Source organism: Lichenostomus cassidix, chromosome Z (genome assembly GCF_008360975.1).
Source record: "Lichenostomus cassidix isolate B80296 chromosome Z, HeHo_3.0, whole genome shotgun sequence".
NCBI classification, from domain to species: domain Eukaryota; kingdom Metazoa; phylum Chordata; class Aves; order Passeriformes; family Meliphagidae; genus Lichenostomus; species Lichenostomus cassidix.
The window spans coordinates 50077194-50097114 of record NC_139511.1 but is presented as its reverse complement, the minus strand read 5'-3'; the positions used below and the strand labels follow the sequence as shown (position 1 = coordinate 50097114).

At 49.6% G+C, this 19921-nt stretch overlaps 1 protein-coding gene across 1 annotated transcript; it reads left to right on the top strand.

Moving 5' to 3' along the window:
• The first annotated feature begins 10944 nt into the window (after positions 1–10944).
• Positions 10945–18610, top strand: FOXD1 (forkhead box D1). The gene has a single exon (XM_085042238.1). It carries the CDS (start codon positions 11503–11505, stop codon positions 12787–12789), a length of 1287 nt encoding a protein of 428 aa, XP_084898364.1. The 5' UTR covers positions 10945–11502; the 3' UTR covers positions 12790–18610.
• Positions 18611–19921: the final 1311 nt, after the last annotated feature.

Here is a 19921-nt window from a genome sequence, read left to right as displayed (position 1 = left end):
CCCGGCGGGTCACGGGGTGCCGGCGGCGGTGGGGCTGGGGAAGCGCTGCGGTACTCGCGAAGTTACCGTGTCAGCGGGACCACTGCCTTGGACACCTCCCGAGGCTGCGGTACTCGCGGAGTTACCGTGTCAGCGGGACCACTGCCTTGGACACCGCCCGAGGCTGCGGTACTCGCGAAGTTACCGTGTCAGCGGGACCACTGCCTTGGACACCTCCCGAGGCTGCTGTAATCCCGGAGTTACCGTGTCAGCGGGACCACTGCCTTGGACACCTCCCGAGGCTGCTGTAATCCCGGAGTTACCGTGTCAGCGGGACCACTGCCTTGGACACCTCCCGAGGCAGTCACCCTCGCGTCTGCCTGGGCAGCCCATGCCAGTATCTGTCAGCTCTTCTGTGAAGGAATCCCTCTTGATGTCGAACCGAACCTCTCCGGGTCCGGTTTAAGACTACGTCCCCTCGTCCTGTTGGCTGGTTGCCGATCCCCCGCCCCTCCCTTGCTGCAAACTTCTTTCAGGTACTTGTAGAGAGCAATAAGGTCACCGCTCAGTCTCCTCCAGGCTGAGCCCACCCAGCTCCCTCAGCTGCTCCTCGTGTGCTCCACAACCTTCACCAGATTTGCTGGCCACCTCTGGTCTTCTGCCAGCACCTCAATGTCCTCCTCCTAGTGGGGGGCCAGGACTGAACACAGGATTTGAGGTGTGGCCTCAGCAGCACCCAGTACAGGGGGACAACCCCTGCCCTGCTCCTGCTGGCCACACAGTTGCTGATCCAGGCCAGGAAGCCATTGGCCTTCTTGGCCACCTGGGCACACCCTGGCTCATGTTCAGCTGCTGTCACCAGCACCCCCAGGTCCTTTTCCACTGGGCAGCTTTCCAGCCACTCTGCCCCAGCCTGTGGCACTGCCTGGGGTTGTTGTGACCCCAGGGCAGGACCCAGCACTCGCCATGCCCCCAGTCTCCATGCTTCACATCACCATGCCTTACCCACTTTGCTGCGCTCTTACCCACCCCACTACCTGCAGCCTTGCCAGAGACATTCACTGCCACAGGCATGACATTCATTGTTTGGCTTCACAGAATCACAGAACTGTTGGGACTGGAAGGGACCTCTGGAGATCATCCAGTCCAACCCCCCGTACTAAGGCAGGGCCATCCAGAACAGGTGACAGAGGAACACATCCAGGCAGGTTTGTGGTGGCTCCAGAGAGGGACACTTCACAACCTCCCTGGGCAGCCTGTTCAGTGCTCTGCCACCCTCAACATAAAGAAGTTCTCCCTTATGTTGAGGTAGAACTTCTTGTGTTTTAACTTCTGGCCGTTGCTCCTGGTCCTGTCACTGGGCACCACTGAAAAGAATCTGGCACCATCCTATTGACACCTGCCTTTGAGATATTTATATGAGTAGACAAGATCCTCTCTCTGTCTTCTCTAAACAGGCCCACGATGGTATGGAGAAGACACTTTATTGCAAAAATCCAGAGTTCTTAAACTGTTAGTTATGAGTTTACATACTTGTGAGGCACAACAAACGTGCTTAACCAACCACCATAGACCACAACAGGAACAGGCAACAGATGTAACCAACCATGAGCCCCACAGTGTGAGCATTTATTGGTTCTAATAATTGTTTTACAATTATGTAACTTGGTTTTCACCTCTAGTTTAGCTGAGTCATTCCTAGAATGCTTTTCTAGTTAGCCAAAGCAACAGAAGTGAGCAAGGATTTTACAAGGGCAACAAGGCCCTCACTTTGCAAGGCCTTTCAGCTCTGCAGCACCCAGGTCCCACAGTCTCTCATAAGACAGATGCTCCAGTAATCCTATTTGTGAGTCTGGATCCTCTCCAGTAATTCCTTGTCTTCCTTGTACTAAGGAGTCCAGAACTGGACATGGAACTCCAGATGTGGCCTCACTAATTGGGTATTTAATTTTTTTTTTCCTAGAAAACATGCAAGCATTGTGTTTCTTTCTCACTTTTGTGATGCAGGCCCCCTCCCAAAGCCCATGGCTGTGCTTCTCCCTGCTGCCCCCAGCAACTTGCCTCCTTACCCCCAGCAGGCCAGTGCAGAGCTTTGTGGTGGAGCCCCTTAGGTGAACCACCCCTCTGATGCCCCCAGCTGCCCCTGCCCAGCCAAACCACTGAGGTTTTTTTCTGTCACCACCATGTGTGTGTCAGTCTTTGTCCTCTTTCACATTTGTTCCACTTTGTGTGTTTTTCACTGTGGCTTTTCCTCCTCTGTTACATTATTGTAATTGATAAACTACCCTCATGTGGCTCCTTGCTGCTGCTCACTGGACACCCTCTGTGTGCCCTCTCAGAGATGTTCTCCTGTAGCCATGTTTCCCATCACTGAGACCTTAATATGCCCGTTTTATGTACTGTTGGTCTTTGTGTTATCCAAATCCTATTCTGAGAGCCAAACACATACCTCCCAGGCCCTAAACTCACACAGCTGCTGCTGCCTTTGAGTGTAGGTAAACCCTGTTCCTCAGCCTGAGGCGGAGTTTCTGAGGCGGAGATCATTCACAGCCTACAATTTCAGTCCCCCGCAAGTTTGCCAATGTGTTTGAGTTTACTCTCCTGGATGAGTGGGACTAATCTCACAGCGATGGGGAATGCGCATGCCAGGCTCTAGCAGAAAGCGCGGCGATCTGTGCAGGACCGGTGTTGCACGGCAGAGGGCAGGAGCAGATTTATGGGGGAAGAAGCCTGGCATTCTCATCAGTGCTACACGTGCTCACAGAGTGATGCAAGAGAGGAGAAGCCCTGCTGCTCCGTGGTCCCAATCACCACCACAGCCGAACCTGATGAGTCTCCTGGCACCAGTGGAAATAATACTGACATTACTATCTCATCCCGTGTTTTAATGCCATTTATACTGGTTCTTCTCTGGAATATCATCAGTAAACTATTCTCTTTGGTCTTGTTTCTGTAAGACTGTGTTAATAATTAATTTATCCTCCTTTATTGATTAACATTGTCTCCCTTGTTAGTAATCTCCAGAGCCAAGGTTTTGCCAAGACCCTGCTTTTTATGTGTCTGTAAATTTTGTTTGCTCTTACATTATCTCTTCAATGCACCCGAGCTGAGTGTTAATTTGTACAAAAGATTTTGATCCCTGTTAAAATCAAGGCTTTTGTAATTAGTGAAAACTAATGGTAATCCCAAGATTACTCCATCTGGTGGTGGTAGAAGTTCTCAGGGAGGTGATGATTTGAAAGGTGCTGCTGAAGAGCAGCAGCCTCTGTGCCTCCCAGGCGAATCACAGATGAAAATTAAAGGATGATCAAACAACTGTAAAGGATGGTGGGGTATCTCCAAAAATTTGGTCCACCATATCTGCAAAGTTGGAACACTCAATCTGTTTATGGAGAAAAAATAATGCAGGGAAACCCGTATTACTGCATCTGAGCTAGCAAACCCAGTATATAATTCTGAAGGGGGAAAAAGCAGATTTAGGAGAAGCAAGTGTTTGGGGATAGTTTGGGGAAGACAATTTCTTATGAACTAAAAATAAGGCTTGCAAATTTATTGAAGGATGAAACTGGCAATGAATCTGCAGCAAAAAGAAGAGAGCCAAGATGACAAAAAACCCCAAGAAAAACCTGTGTCACTGCAAGCTGTTGAAAGTAAAAATCGATCAGCTTCAGATTTATCACCATGTGCCATCAATATATATGAAATATTTTAGAATTGCCAGACCAAATAATGATTACAAGCAATCAAAATATTTTAATGGAGTAAAATACTGAAGTGAAAATTAGTCACAGTAAAATTATTCCAAGATAGAAGCTGTAGAAAATGCTGTTCTAGCTCTCATTTTGGCATTAACTGGTCTAGAGATATGATCTCATATTCCTTCAGGTAAGGTTTCTGAAAGCAAACTATGATGAAAACCACATTGCTGGTTGTATCAGGACTCAAGTAAAGTGGTTCAAGAGTGGCAATTCAAGGGACTCAAAGATTTGTTTATATCTTTGAATCAACCATCAGACCTTCAAAAAACCACCTTTACGTCTGAGAAATAGTATTTTAGCATGCTGAAATAGTATTAGGTTATTTTCTTCTGTTGGTTTTTTGTAATTGCATAATGGGAAACATAAATCTAAACCCGGATTTAGTTGTAGCTGAAGAACTTGTATTGAGAAATGGAGGAGATCCAAGGGTTGTACCACTGAAAGGGACCCTGAACTTAGTAAGCATCTTTTCAGTTCTGAAAAAGGGTGAAAGTCACGAACTCAAAACCATCAAAGAATATGTATTGCTAAAGGAAAGTTCATTAGCTACACAGAAGCAGCATAGGAGTGAAGGAAGATCATTAAAATGGTTACTTGGAAAAACTTTTTCTTCAATTGTATGAAGTTTAAAGCAGAAGAATGACAACATTTGCAGTCAAAATGCAGTGGCAGAGCTCTCCTAAAATTCACAGCCAGTGCTGCATAAGCAATAACATGGCATGTTGAGGAGAGGTGTTAGTATCATATTGAGGTCATAAACATAAATGATCAGCCTATAGTGAAGTAATATTTGTCCTGATTGTCAGTGACAATGAGGGAAAAAACATATTTTTAGGAAGCAAAAGAAATCTGATAATCAAAATTTCATTTTGAAACCTTTGTTCAGAAGAATGCTGTTCTTAACAGCAGGACATAACGGGAAAAGCCCTAAGTTATTTGGAAAAATATGTGTATGTGTTAGCAATTTAAAGAAAGAGAATAGTAGCATTATGGGGTAGATGACGAAAGTGTTGAGAGAGAGATGAATGGAAAAGAAACTTTCTCCAGATATCTAGATATAAGACTCACAGAAGAACTAGTAACTTTTTAAGGGATACAAAATATATAAACATCGGATTGGAGCCTGGGAAGATTGAACTTAAGTCCGATGCTGTTTTCATCTCGTATATTGCCATGTTGTATCACGTGCCACTGAGTTGCAGGGAGTGATCTGTAAGAGACTTCAGCATCATGGAAGAGAGAGCGCTGCGCAGCAAACAGTGTCCTTTTCTCACCATATCTGTAGCTTTTAAACCCAGCAACTCAAAATACTGGGGCTTCAGTCCACATCATAAGCCTTCAGTGACGTCTGGGATGCCTCTCTCTATAACAACCTGCAGAGGCCTACTGGAGAGCAGTTGGAGAAGTGCTACATCAAGAATCCCCTGCCATCACTGTACGTGGTTCAAACAGGCTTTGCAAGATGCTTGAGAGTTTATAATAAGACTGGTAAAATCATACCAATAAAGGCTTGCCTGTTAGTCTTAGCCAGTAACAAATATCTTGCTAGAAAATAAGTAAGAGTTAGAAGTCACCATATTCCTTACTGGCTGTATATGAAAATGGTGGTACCTTAAATTTATGCACAGATATTAGACAAACAGTTTATTCCTATAGGCATCCTATATTGAGAATTCAAGAGGACTTGAATCCATGATCACAGAAATGTTTTGACCTCTGCAAAGACAGTGGTTTTTGTATTGTCTTTAAACAAATAACCTAAGTCAAAACATTGTTGAGACAATATGATGCAACATCAACATGTAAATGTGTAATGTATCACATTTAGCCCAGGATGAATTAGGACTAAATTTGGCCCACTTTAGAAGTCTAGGTGCCATCACGCTACCTTTGACTAATGCCTCGGCAGCTGCAAAGTTCTTATTAATTCTGGATTTGACTTCTTTAATTTTCTAAACCTCCTGGTCCAGCTGGCACTTGGCAGCAAGTAAGTGGTGATCACAGGTAAGAAGTGGGAAGGCTGGACAAGGCCAGCGCCTTCCTCCTTCTGCTACAGGTAGCTGTTACTTCTGCTCAAGGCCTGGCAGAAACCCATTCCATTACCCACTAATTTCTAGATGGAAAAATTTATCTTCTCTGTCTTTGATCACAGTATAGTTTATCCCCAAGGATTTCTAAGTGAACAAAGAATATACCTGCCAATATTCACTGCATTTATGAATGAATTTGTACTCCTTCAGGGCTTACTTCCATCTCTACAGAATTAAATGGAAAATATCTCAAATATTTGAGACAATAATTATGGGATCTCCCTTCCAGTTTGCTAGAACTTGTTTACAAAAAAAAATTTAGGAGTTTTGTGGAATATGTTAGAAAGGTTTTCTATAGTCGGTGAAGTAATGAAATTAAAGGTAACCTAAACACACATGATTTGTTCATTTGAAAAGTACTATGCTATATTAGGTCTGGCAACCAGTGCTTCATGTTGTAAGTCTGATATCCTTCCACCAGCATTGGGAATAGTCACTGTCTTAAAAGAGTGGAAATAATAAGTTGAAATTAAAACTAGAAAAGCAAATTTAAGTATCTCATGCTGTTCTGAAGGACTATTACAAAAATAATAGGAGTGAGATGAACAAGAAAAGATGGAAAGAATGACAAAGATTGTCAGGATTAAAGAATTACTTCTGTGCTAGTGCAGTGATTCTGAAGGGGAACCCCTCAGCAGGTAAAAAAGGTGACCAATATAAAAATTTGTGATAGAATCTACAAAGTCATGAACAGCAGGGAGAATGTGGTTAACAGCACTTGTTCCTTGCCTCTTCTAGTAAAAAAATGAGAGCGCATCACATTTAAATGAGCAAGTGACTTGCTTAAAGCAAATGAAAAGAGACACTTCATCCCACTCGTGGTTAGAGCTGGGAGCATTTCACCACAGAATATGTTTAGTTCCTCAAAACCGCAACAGTTTAGTGGTGTAAATGTACATTATTTCAAAAGATGACTGGACAAATTTGGGGAAGAAATTCTTTCAAAGGCTATTAAATTCAGATATTATCTCTGCTTTCAAATAAACAAATTAACAACTTGAAACCTAGATTTCTGGCAGCTATCAATTTTTTCTGGCAGGAATCAATTTTACATACTTGTTTTTTTTCTGTATTTTTCCCTAAACATCTGGTCTTAGCTGATGTTGAAGTCAGTTTTTGCTGCTAGATGGGTCTTGGTCTAACCTGATAAAAATGCTTCTTAAGATCAGAACATCATGAGAACATTAAGTCATATTTTAAGAAATTAAAAGCCCAGAGGGTCTTAAAGGAAGTGACTTTCACTTGTCAGAACAAATGCACATGACCTGAAAGAATTATAGAACAAGGAGGGGGAGGAAACCCAACCCAACCAACCAAACAAAACAAAACCCAAACAAAATCAAACCCAACCAAACAAATAAATTAAACCAAGTAGGTCAAGAAGGAAAAAAATGTTTCACAAGGGGAGAGGGGGGATCACCTGCAAGGGTGGTAAACTCTTTTCCAGCAATAGGCATGGCTGAAACCCTGGATTTTCCTCAGTTTTCCAGGTGACTGCTGCCAACCCTCTCTAATGCATTGTGATCACACAGACATCGTAATCTCTGCCTCCAGAGAAGGCTTAAAGGAAGTGTTACCTTCCCCAAAACTACATGGCAAGGGTAAAGGAGAGTAAACCCAAAAAAAAAGTGGAGATCAAATGGTGGCCAGTGTTATACTGGGCAAAGAAGACCACAGCTATTATAGTCTCTGTCATGGACACCACCATCGTTTTGCAAGGTCACTGCTGGAGAATTGATTCATTCCATGACACAAGCAGCTCAGAACTCAGTCCAATCTTTGACCCAAGACACTACATTCACAGAAATGTAAATTACTCAAGAAATGGTTCTATACAATAACAGAAAGTCTAGTTCTGCAGCTCCAGAAAACTCAGAGCACCTCAGACAGTGTTCCAGTGAGATTGCATGAAAGTGCCCTAAATAGTGACCAGGGTAATCTTGGATTTTGAATAAAGGATGAGGGAATGTATGTGGGCTTATCTATTCCCTGTCCCAACATTGACTCCCTCACTGGGGACAGGCTCCCTCACAATAGAAGGATGGGTAGCCTAGGGTGCTGTGGGGATCCCAAGGGACATTGTTCCCCAGAATAAAGACAACATCAAGGGGAAGCAATGGCAGGTTCACCCAGTCTGGCTTCTGTCTAGTATCCCTGGATACACTGCATGAACCAGAATGCTCCTGATCTGGCCACCTCCAGAAGCAGAGAGCTGTCAAAATACTCAATCCTTCCTCACGTGAGAAACGAGGCTTGACAGGGAAGTTCCTGTCCTCACTGCCCTGCAGGAACCATGAGCACCAGAGGCACAGCCTAGCCAGCAGGGACACGTGTGGTTGAACGGTAGGAGCCACCAGGACTGCTTGGATGGATTGCCAGAGTGTTCTGATCCTGTTCCTGGACTGCACCAATAAAATGTGGATGTTCTGTATATGCATGCAGGAATTTTGTTTATAATATATAACTAAAGATTTTAATTTGTATTAATTTAAAATTTATTATTAATATTAATAAGCCCAAACAAGAAAAAAAGTATGAACCCTAGCTGGGTAACTGTATTTGTCATCTCGTTTCTCTGCAACTGTGTTTTAAGTGCATGATTTATCATATTATTCACAACCCGCAGGAAACCCTGGAAGACAGTCCCCGAGATCCTGGGCTCAGGGAGGTCGTTTGGTGTTTGGGTATGTGGGCAGACAGCCCCGAGGAAGAGGTGGTAAGGTGGTCCAGGCCGTTCCAGCCATTCCAGCTGAGCCGGGGATTCCTGCCCAGCCCTGCCCTTCTCGGGGGCTGCTTTGGGCACGGAAGGCTCTCCGGGCCCCCTGCCCCGGCACACGGCGTCCCACAGCCGGCGGTCCTTGCCGGTAGATGGCATCCCCCGTCCGCGCAGAGCAACGCCCGGAGCGGAGCGCAGCGGAGCGGGACCGGCCTCGAGGTGGGAGACAGGACAAAGTCCGCGGCCCTGGGCTGGCGGGGTCTTTACCAAGAGCGATGCCGCTCACGGCTCTGCCGCCACTGCTGGCCTTCCTCCTTTTCTTTCTTGCCTTTTTGAAACGGCACCTGCCGGATTTGGGATGGAAACGATCAGAAGATACTCGAATGACATGTCGCGATCTCCAAGGACTGTAGTAGCACCAGGTCTCAATTGCCCTCACTGGAGGCTGACTCAACTGACTCCCAAAAAGAAATCCCCTCGGCAGCCCACACGCACAACTCACACACCCCGCAGCGACAAACGAGAGCTTGCAGTGTTGCCCAAGCCTGCCAGGGGGGTCCCCCGCATCACTCCCCTAAGCCACCCGATCGGTCACGTCCAGAAACAGCCGCAGCCCAGCCGAGGCTCCCGGGGACTCAGTGCTATCGAAGAGCCCCCGGTGTCACACGCTCAGTGAAACACCCATGCGTCCTGTTAGCAGACGATCGAGGGCAGACCCTGGCTCTTTTGGTTAATCGCTACAGTGGTTCTTCCCCATGCATTTTTAAAATTCACCGATCTTCATACTTAAAAGCCTGGGATTATTATTTTAAAGACGGTTTTAAACGTTCAGGCAGGGGGAAGATGAAGCATAAAAGGGCGGGGGGGAAGGAAGTAGAAAGCTAAAATACTAACTCTTTGTAAAAAGGAGAAACCCCTTGAAGACGAAAAATCCTGTCTACCTTTCTTTTAGTAGCTTGCCGTAGGACCTCAGAAATAATTCGAAGAGAGATTTTATGAACTGTGTGAACTGTAAATCTCGAGTCATACCTATTTTTCTACAGAAAAGAAAATAGTAGTCAGTTACTGGCTCTAGAGGTTCTTTCATTTCCCCCTCTTCTTTCCTTTTCTTTTTTTTCTTCTGTTTTGTAACTTTTGGTGGTATTGTCCTGCAGGCGCCTTAGTCGTGAACAAAATGTAAATAGGATTATTTGGAAATAGTAGAAAGGATTATGTTGTAAATCCATGGAACTGGGTTTGAAACAGGGTGGTTTATAGCTTTGGGTTAGGACCATCTATCGAAAAGGTATTTCAAGAAATAGGGTGTGTGAGTTGTTTGAAAAGCGAGATTTGATCAATAAGATTTTATGCATCAGTCCGCCTTTCTCACGACGATTTCTGCCGAAGAACGAAATGCTCCCCTATCCCTATCCCAGTCCAGATTGTGGTTTATCCTGCCAGAACTGCGAACGATGGGATTTTTCAAAGCCTTTCTTTTTAAGAACATGGTAATTGTATTTCTGTCCAAATTTGTGGGGGGGTTTATTTTGTTTGGGTTCTTTAGTGGAGTTTTGTTGCTTTTTTTTCCCCCTGCCAGCCCTTACATAAAGGGGGCCTCGGTCTTCTGTCGTCGCATAGATCACCTGAAAAGGGGAGCAGTGCCACTAAATTAGCAAGCAATCTTCTGTCGCTTTCTCAGGGGTGTTGCTCCTACTTAAAGCTAAAGTCCCGTTTTGAAAGCCAGTGAATTTATTTCCTTGGCGTACAAAAGAGGTAACGCTAATTCCCTGTTAGTATTTCTCATAATGGAGGGAGCTGCTTTGCTCTCTTTAATAACAATAGCCTTACAAATAAACTGAGAATAGCGGTGTGTTTTGGAGGCTCTTCTTTGCGAGCTTGTGAGGTCGACATAGAGAGACATTTTATTTCATTCTTAAATAAACTGTGTAGGGTGACGGGAGACAGGAAGGGAAAGATGCCTCTAAACCATTCGGACAGCGGACAGAAGTCTGAAGTTTATTAACTCACCATCTCCCTCTCCGGTCTGATTTTTTTCCTCCTCCTTCCCAAGGGAAGCAGCACCCCGCTTCTGAGGGCAGCCCGGGAAGATGCGAAGCTCCTAGACCTTCCAGACGGTTTCTGGGGAGATGCTCCTGCACTTTGCGACAGACCTGTCCTTTTACGATTTTTTTTCCGGGGGGATGTCAAGTGTTATCTTTATGTCCCCCCTTTTCCACTAAAGGTGGCACCGGTCTCCCCGCGGCTCCCCCGGAGCCCCTCCTGGACGGGGTGAGACCGAAGGGGGCCGGGACGGTGGCGAGGTGCCCTTCTTGGTGGGGGGAGACAGGGCGCCGCTCCCCCCGCCGAGCTCTGACGCTGGGAGCCATGTGATGGCCCCCTCTCTATAAGGCGGGGAGGAAGGCCGCCCTCCCTGGGACTAAGCCCCAGCCTTTTCACCGTCTTTCCTAAGGCCTGGCAAGCCGTCCCCTACGCCCTCCCTCCTCGCCAGCCTCCTCCCCTCTCCTCCTCCCAGGACTAGGCGCGCTCCCTCCTGCCCCGCATCCATTAATGTCTGGGGGCTGAGGTGAGGAGAAAGAAGGGGAAACCGACTTCCAGGAAGGACGGCACAGGCTCCCAGCACCCCCAATCCCCGATCCCAAGAGAAAAAAACCCGAAAAAGATCCCCAAAAGGGGGGAAGGGAGAGGGAAAAAAGAGAAAGAGAGAAATCCAAACGGCAGCGAAAAATACCCCGAAACAAAACCCAAACCAACCGCCGCCTCCGAGCGGGCGGCGGGAGAGCTCCAGAGTCGCGGCAGCGGCGCTGGGGGCCGGCGCGGCTCGGAGCGGCCCGCCTGCCCGTGGCGGCGGCGGGGCGGCTCTCCGCGGAGCGGCGCGGAGGCCTGGCGGCGGCGAGGAGGGCGCCCGCTCGCCCGCCGCGCCGCGCCGGCCGCCACCGATGCGCTGCCCCGCCGCCGCGCCATGACCCTTAGCTCGGAAATGTCCGAGGCGTCGACGCTGGCTGAAGAAACCGACATCGATGTGGTGGGCGAGGAGGACGACGAGGAGGACGACGAAGAGCCGCAGACCCGCCGCCGCCGCCGCTCCTACGCCGAGGATGAGGATGAGGAGGAGGAGGAAGAGGAGGAGGAGGAGGACGAGGAGGATGTGGGCGACCTCCACGCCGCCGCCCTGCTGCCGCGGTCGCCCGTGAGCGGCGGAGGCGGAGGCGGCGGCGGCGGCGGCGGGGCGGGCGGCGGGGACGGTGCCGGCGGCTCTCGGCCCCCCTCGCGGGGTGGCCCGCAGAAGGCGACGGCGGGCGGCGGCGGGGCAGGCGGCGGCGGCAGCGGCAGCGGCGGTGGGGCGGGCAGCGGCGGCGGCAAGAACAGCCTGGTGAAGCCGCCCTACTCCTACATCGCTCTCATCACCATGGCCATCCTGCAGAGCCCCAAGAAGAGGCTGACGCTGAGTGAGATCTGCGAGTTCATCAGTGGGCGCTTCCCCTACTACCGGGAGAAGTTCCCCGCTTGGCAGAACAGTATCCGCCACAATCTTTCCCTCAACGACTGCTTCGTTAAGATCCCCCGGGAGCCCGGCAATCCTGGCAAGGGCAACTACTGGACGCTGGACCCCGAATCCGCCGACATGTTCGACAACGGGAGCTTCCTGCGCCGCCGAAAGCGCTTCAAGAGGCAGCAGCTCCCGGCGCCCGAGCTTCTGCTTCGCGCCGTGGACCCCGCCGCCTTCCTCCCACAGCCTCCGCCGCAGCCCCCGCAGCAACCGCCCTGCGCCTACGGACCCTACGGCTGCGGCTACGGTCTCCAGCTCCAGCCTTACCACCCCCACTCCGCCCTCTTCGCCTTCCACCACCCCTCCCCGCCGCCCCGCCAGCCCCCTGCCGCCCCCGGCAGCGCCCCCGGTGCGGCGCTGCCCCCCGCCGCCACCGCGCCGCCGGCCCCCTTGCTGCCGGCGGCGGAGCTGGCACGGACTCCCTTCGGCTACGCGCACCCGCTGGGCCCGGCGCTGGCGGCCTCGCTGCACTCCGCCAAGCCCGGCAGCGGCGCAGCGCTGGCCCGCTCGCCCTTCTCCATCGAGAGCATCATCGGGGGAAGCCCCGGCCCCGGCCCCGGCGCGGGCAGCAGCTGCGCCTCGCAGTCGACCGCGGCGCCGGGGCTGGCCCGCTCGCTGGGGAGCGCCGGGAGCGGCCTGCCCCCCGCCGCCGCCCTGCCCGCCGCCCCCGGCTTCGCGGCACGGATCTCTAACTGTTAAGTGTTTGGGAGTCTTTCCGAAGGTAGGATCTGGGGTATCTCCTTTCTCCGCCGCTCGGATGCCCGGCGGCCGCCGCCCGCAGGGGCTGCCTGTCTTTGCGTGGGGATAATTGTGACGGAGCTCGGGGGCCGTCCGCCGCGAGCGACGGACCTCCCGGGACCTGCACTAGTGCAAAGCCAGGTCTAGATCTAGATACTGCACGGGCAGGCGGTCAATACATCGGAAAGTTACTCGTTACTTCTTAAAAAGAAACAAAAATGGTGATATATAATGTCTCTAAACCGTTAAAGTTCAGAGATTCTCAGGTCTAGGAGCTTGAAATCAGTAATGTGCAGGAGGAAAAAAAAAGGCTTGAGCGAGGACAGCAGAGCAATACTTTTTCATTTAGTACACTTGTCTCATGTACTTTTATAAAAGAAAAGATTAACGTGTTTACACAGAAGAAAGTCAAGATTATCATTTCTTATTTTAACCTGTGTTTTGTATTATAATAGACTTACGGAGTTTTTTATTTTGTACTTTATGCTTATTCTTTACAAGGAATATTGTTAAAAATTACTGGCAATTATTATTGTACCATTTTAATGTAAAATTTTTACACATTTTCAAAAATAAAATTTTTAATTTTCAAAAAAAAAAAAAAAATCAAAACGAAACCCAAAGACCAAAGGAGCCAAGCCAAACTATTGGCTTTGGATCCTTCCCTCCTTAGCACTTCTCCTTTCTTTGGGACACTGATAATTTTTTTCTTCGGGATTAATAGCACAATAGTCAGGGGATATTCTGGCTTGAAATTTATTATGTCCGGATTTGACTGCAAAGAAGAAAATAAAAATATGATCTTTGCAGTCAATGCATTGTTAACCCTAGCAGACAATGAAAGACGAAAAAACCGAAAGAAACTAAACAATCAAAAAACAAAATAACACAACACCACCACCACCAACAACAAAAAAAACCCAACAAAACGAAAAGAATCTACAAAAAACAGAAGGCAAAATAAAAAGAGGGGATAAATAGAAATAGGTCTCTCTCGAGGGAGTAAGGCCCAGTTCTGTAACGCACCAATCAGGGGATTGATTAAAAAGTCGGTTTAAAACTATTTTTATACTTCGTGTGTGTTTTAAATCGCAACTGCATCATAGTTTTGTTTCGAAGAGGCCCGAAGGAAAATACTACTAATAAAGGGCATGCATTGAACTTAAGAGAGATTTGTTCTAGACACTTATGTTTCTGTGACGATAATAGTGGCATGTGTTTCTACTTTCCAATACATAAAATATAAAATGAGCTTTGTAATATCCTCGTGTGACAAGTTGATTAAGTGTATAAGCTGTCGAAGTAACGATATGCAAGTGTATGAAACAAACCATGAAAGCAGCTTTTCTGATTCCAAACACTCGCTTCTAACAGCATAAGGTCGATAGATATCTATTTTATAGACTAAAACCAAATTTTAACCAAAAAAGTGGTCTCAAATATTTAAAGCTTAGACATGGAAAAGAGAATCGCATTTTTTAAGAGTAGGGGTGTGAATGCTTGTTGTGGGCTAGGTACACGAGTTTTTCAAACCAGGGGGGCGGTTTTCAACTACGACTGTATTTATAGCAATTTAGGAGACTCGGGGATCAATTATGTGAATTTTCATAATTAAAAAATAACCAAAAAGGGAGAGATGCCTTTCAATGCTCTTTGGAGTGAGGAGGGGATTTACATATAGAAGTACTTCATCGTCTTGGTTTTAAGTATTCTCACAGATAGAGAAGTGGTGCTTTTCCATTTTGTTTATAGCAATGTTGTGTTGAAATAGTGGGTTTCAAAAAGCAGAAAGACTGGACATAAGATCTCTGCTGGGCTCCATTTTCAGTCTGCAGCTGGAAGGCCTCTTTGGGTGTCCCGGGTTCCTTAGCAGAAAAAGAAGTAAAGCCCATTTTAATTTCCTAAACAAAATGGAAAATACCCCAGAGGCACCGTGTACGTATCCTCCGGCGAGTGCACGTCTTTTTCACGAGAGACCGATTAATTCACCTTCCCCCGGCCTGGCCGAGGGACGCGCCGGGTCTACGGGCCGGTGCAGCGCGGGGTACCGAGCTCAGCAGAGCTCCCCGTCGAAGAGGCAGATAAAATCAAGCCGGGAAAGGTTTTGCGGGGGAGAAGGCAGCTGTGAGCGTGCGGCTGTGCGGAGCTTCCCGAGAAGGGGTGCTGCGGGCCCTCAGTCCGGATTCTGGCTTCCCGAGTCCTAGGGCTCTCCAAGAGCAGCTACATGAGAAGGGTAGGTTCCGGCGACCCACCCTGTGCTTGTTTCTCTTGGCTTCTCCTCCGTAGACCTTGGGGAGCCCCGCGACCTCCCCTGCAGAGAGCCTGGCCCAGCCCAGCCCGGCCGGCGGCGGGGTCCGAGTATGCCCACCGCCGGTCCCTCAGGTCTCCTGAGAGGTATAGGGCAAGCAAACTGCTTGGCTACTTGTTCCTTCCACGCTTTTCGCCGGTTGTCTGCATCCCATGCGGACATGGCCTTCCGTTGGGAGTTGGTAGGGAAGCTGACAGCAGCAAATTGCAGTACGTGGTTATAGATTGCTTGTTTTTCTTTAAGAAAGAGGGTCGGGGAAGAGGTCTGGGTGCTGGTGGAGGACCCTTTTGCGTGTTCTTCTCGAGTCGAGGGGCAAGCCGCCTAGCCTGGCTCCCGGTCCCGAGGATCCCTATTCCCGCTGCTGCCCCGGAGCAGGTGCCGCCAGAAAAGGCGCTGGCCCCACAGCCCTTTGATGAGCTCGGAGTACCGCCGGGCCGAAGCGTCCCATTCGCATGCTAATAGCCCGCTGTGCTCCCCTCGGCTTTAAAGACTAGAGACTAACAGTGTAGTCCTTGCAAGGACCCTGCCCGGACGAACAATTCCTCCAAAACAGTCTGGGCTAATAAACAATCTGGTAGGACATGCAGTATAGTGTCGCCTCCTTCTCCTCCTCCCAGAGACAAAGTGTGGATTCATTAACCCGTCTCCTTGCTCATCATATCCCCGTAGGGCTGAGAGACGAATTACTGGATCTGAATTGGGAGGGGATTGTTCTATGAGGGGGCTAATGTTTCAATCAGTTCATCCAGAAGGACCACACAAAAAGAAACTTTTTAGTTTATGGTGCTATTATGAGGAGTTTTAATCTAGGGATAGATTTAGCCAAATGTTATCTATTGGGAATTTAATGAAGCCCTTATGTATTCAATCGTCTTTTATGCCACACACAGTGTCTCTAGCCAGAAATGTTTCCTTCCACATATTTCTTTGTTTCTGATGGGTGATTTATATATTTTTAATTAGGTTTTCAAAAAATTATTTCTTTTCAAGCATCTTGTATAACGTTTCCCTTAAGCAGGACTGTACTAGGTCCCTTCCCACATCCCCTATAAAAGAGGTTTCCCCTTCTCTCTCCAGTTTCGAAGATGATTAGTTTGCACGTCCACACACTGCTCCCTTCCCGCTGGAGCTCTCCCGCTGCCTTGTGCAGAGGGGCCGGACATCGTGCCCGGTATGTCGACACCGCCGTGGGCTGCGGCAGACAGGGCAGCCCGGGGGTCCGGCCGAGCACTGTGGCTCCCGTGTACAGTTTCCTGGCCCTGAAGCTGCTCTGGTCCCAAACCTTCCCTACCCGCAGCCTCTTCGGAGCGCACCTTCGGTCTGGTTTGTGTTTTAGGTGCAGTGAGAAGCACTCCTGGGATCAGCGGGGTGCACATCCCGTGCTTGCAGGCTGATTTCAAATAGCCAGGACCGGCCCCATCCCCAAATCCGGAAGATGAAGGAGGGGGGCGAGACCCTCACCTGCTCTCAGCTGGTCCCTTTCTTGCAGTGCTGGTGGAGAGGGCAGAGCGCACGGTTGTCCCCGTCGAGACTGAGGCCTGTTCGGGGGATCTGTGGGAAAGTGGAACTGGTTTAACTGTCCCTTGGCACGGCCTGGAGACTCCGCTCCGTATGTAATAGTTTCCCTCAGTACTTACCGGAAGTACTACCGTAGTCTCTGATAATATTGTATTTGACAGAAATAATGGAAATTATGATCATGGCCATACGCTCTTGCTCTGTAACTTGCTAACCAATGCAGATCCGTTTCTCAGCTTGTTCGCAGTGGCTCCCCCACCCGCAGCGGTATTTCCCCAGCTTCCCTCGGCGCCGGGCCTCGCACACCATCAGAGCCCGGGCACCGGCGGGGACCGGCCGCCCTGTGCCCGCGGCTGGGCGCATCACCACCAGGTAGGTGTCCTCTCGGCTTCTGCGTCCGTAGTCCCTCATCCTCAAGCCCTCAGTAACCTGCTGCAGGTGACTGCAAGGCCTCTCCGCCCTTCTCCAAAAGTTCCTTATCCTTTGCAACCCCCACCGTGAGAGTCACGTCGAGCAGTCGCCGGTGGGTCTCTGCTGGCTGCCCCTTCCTGCGCTGCAAAGCACGACTAAGATGCGGAGGAGACACTCGCACGTGTGTGGGTACGTGTGCGCAGGAAAATGGCACTCCAGAAGGTAACCAGCTGCTGCCGGATCCAAGCTGCGGCAGCAACCGTGCTCGGTCCCTCTTTGCGCAGATGGGTGCCAGTCGATTTTGGTGGGAAACGGAGAAATGAACGTGAGTTTCAAGTTGGTAAACCTCTTGATCCTGTTTTTCACTTGCAGAAGATCTCTGTTACCCGCCGCCGGTCCCCGCCTGGAGGTGTGTTGCGGGCAGCCGGCCATGGAGCACCGCCGGCTCCCTCCCAGCCGCCCTGATCGGCTCGCCTCTCAGCTACTAGCACGACCCAAAAGAATACAAGCATAGGCTGCGGGGCTGAGGAAGCACTCACGTGGCGCCCCTCGGCCAAACTCGCCCCCAGCCCGGCTGCCGCAGCGCGGGTGGCACCGAGCGCTGTGCACAGCTGCTCAGCGGGGCAGAGCCTCCTCGGCCTCGACGTTACTCCGCGCCTAGCCCGCCCTTGGGAGCGGGAAGGCACCTGGCGGCGGCTCTGTGGGAATCACCGCGGGAAGCCCACGGAAGATGCGTATCTTACGAAGGTGTGCCCTTAGTGCAGCGCCCCGGCTCCGCCGACTGTCGCGGTGAGAGATAGAGAGGCACCCGCTGTGCTCCACGCCACGGAGAGACCTATTGGCTAGGCACCGTAGTGCCCATAAAGTACAAAACTATGAACTGGGCAGGGAAAAGGGGCCTCTTTTTTTTTTTTTTTTTTTTTTTTAAGTGCGGTGTCTCGTCAATTTCAGAAATTGTATCACTAGGCTGAACTAAGAAGAAATTTTGTGGTTGTGTTTTTTTTTTTTCCAATCAAAATAATTAAACTTGCCCCTCCTCCAAGCCACAAGAGACCTGTTGAATTATTCTGTTTCTCTTTCGCTGATGCACCAAAACGGCATGCAGAAGTCTGCCGGTCCCCATATTTAGATGCTAGATTACGTAATTTGTGTTAGAAGCAAAAGGATAATTCGATATTTCAGTTGTTGCATTAATGCAGGGTTGGTTTGTTTTTTTTTTGAGACTGGGAAAACCTTACCTAACATTAAATCGAAAATACTGCTGTCCCCTGCGTGCAATAGAAGACCATGCGAATGCATCGAAACCGTGTGAACCTTCAGGAGTGTGTGTCCCGCACTCTGTGATATCACCACCCCCTGCCCGCACAATTGTACCACTACCGTGGTGGCTCCTGCTAATGCCCAGACTTTGGAAAGTCCTTTTAAAACCCGTGAATGTCTCTCCGTACTGCGGTGGTGGTAGGACTGCTTCTCTGCTTTCATTGCAGGAGAGTACATGCACACCTGTATACACGAAATATATTAAATACACACAATCAAGATTAATGAGGTGTCTTCCCTGGGTTTTCTTTTCGTAAAATAAACACTGTCACGTCTGCTTATTCAGCAACAACTAGACGAAACAGATAGCTTTCTAATATATATGTATACAGTGAAATTCCACCTGTCGGCTGCATAAGGGGACGGGTAGAGGAGGACAGCCTCTTCTAATAAATAGAGAATTAAAAGAACCATTGGTGAGGAAAAAAAAAGAAAAGAAAAAATTGTCTAGTGCCGAATGAGAAGGTACAGATATGTTCAGGTGACTTTGCTCGAAAGTGGACGGGATTGGAAATTACGGATCATGGAAAAAATAATTTATACTTTCATTCCAGCCTGCCTCTGATTGCACAAAATCCCGTCTGGGGCTTCTCGGTGGGCTCTGTCAAACATCCTTCCCTCCTTCCTGGAAGTCCTTAACTTGTCTTTCTCCGTGCAGGCGGCGCTGCCTATGGGGCAGCGCAAGCAAGTGTGTATCCTCTCACTGTCCCGCAAGCGCTAGGCAGCCGGCGGCCCCGCTAACACCAAACCGCAGACCTCTTCCCGTCTACTTCTCGCTTCTGTACGAGAAGCCAAAGGGCGGCCCTTCTCTGAAAATTAACCTCTTTAGATCGCTTTCAGTACAACTTCTCTCCCGACGTCTCTCCTCCGGGCGCTCAAACATCTCCGTCCGGGACACGCTTTTCGGTGGAATCCCCAGTCCCTCCCGTCCGCCCCTAAGAAATATCCCCCCTCCCGCGCACCGGAGCGGGGCTACCGACAAGAGACGTGGAGTGGATGTCTTTGCTTTTAAAAACTCTCTTCCTCTCCAGCCTCCTCCCCACCCCGAAGGAGTCCGCAACAACTTGCTAACATATATGGGCAGCTAAACCTAGCGATCTCACAACAGTTTTTGAAGCCAGCCCCGGAGATGCTGCTGCGCCTGCGGCTGCAAGACGGCGCGGTTCGCCCGGGTAAGCGGCGCAAACCCCCGCGGCCGCGCCGGGGCGGAGCCGGGGGCGCTCCCGGCAGACCGGCGGGTGGGACCGTGCTCTGTGCCTCCTCCCGGCCCCAGGTACGCTGCTCTCCTAACAGGGTTGGGCTGGGCCGCCCTCCGGCGGAGCAGACCACTGCTGCCGTCGACGAAACAACCTGGATTCATAACTCGCCCCTACAAGGACAGCCCCCGGCCCGGTTCGGTCTTGCCTTCGACACCCACGGTGGGGAGTGCGGGGGCGTGTGGGCTGAGGGGAGCCCGGTGCCGACGCTATAAATCCCTCGGCAATTGAGTTCTGCACCTTTGATTTGGAAAATCGGATTCTTTGAGTGGAAACAGTT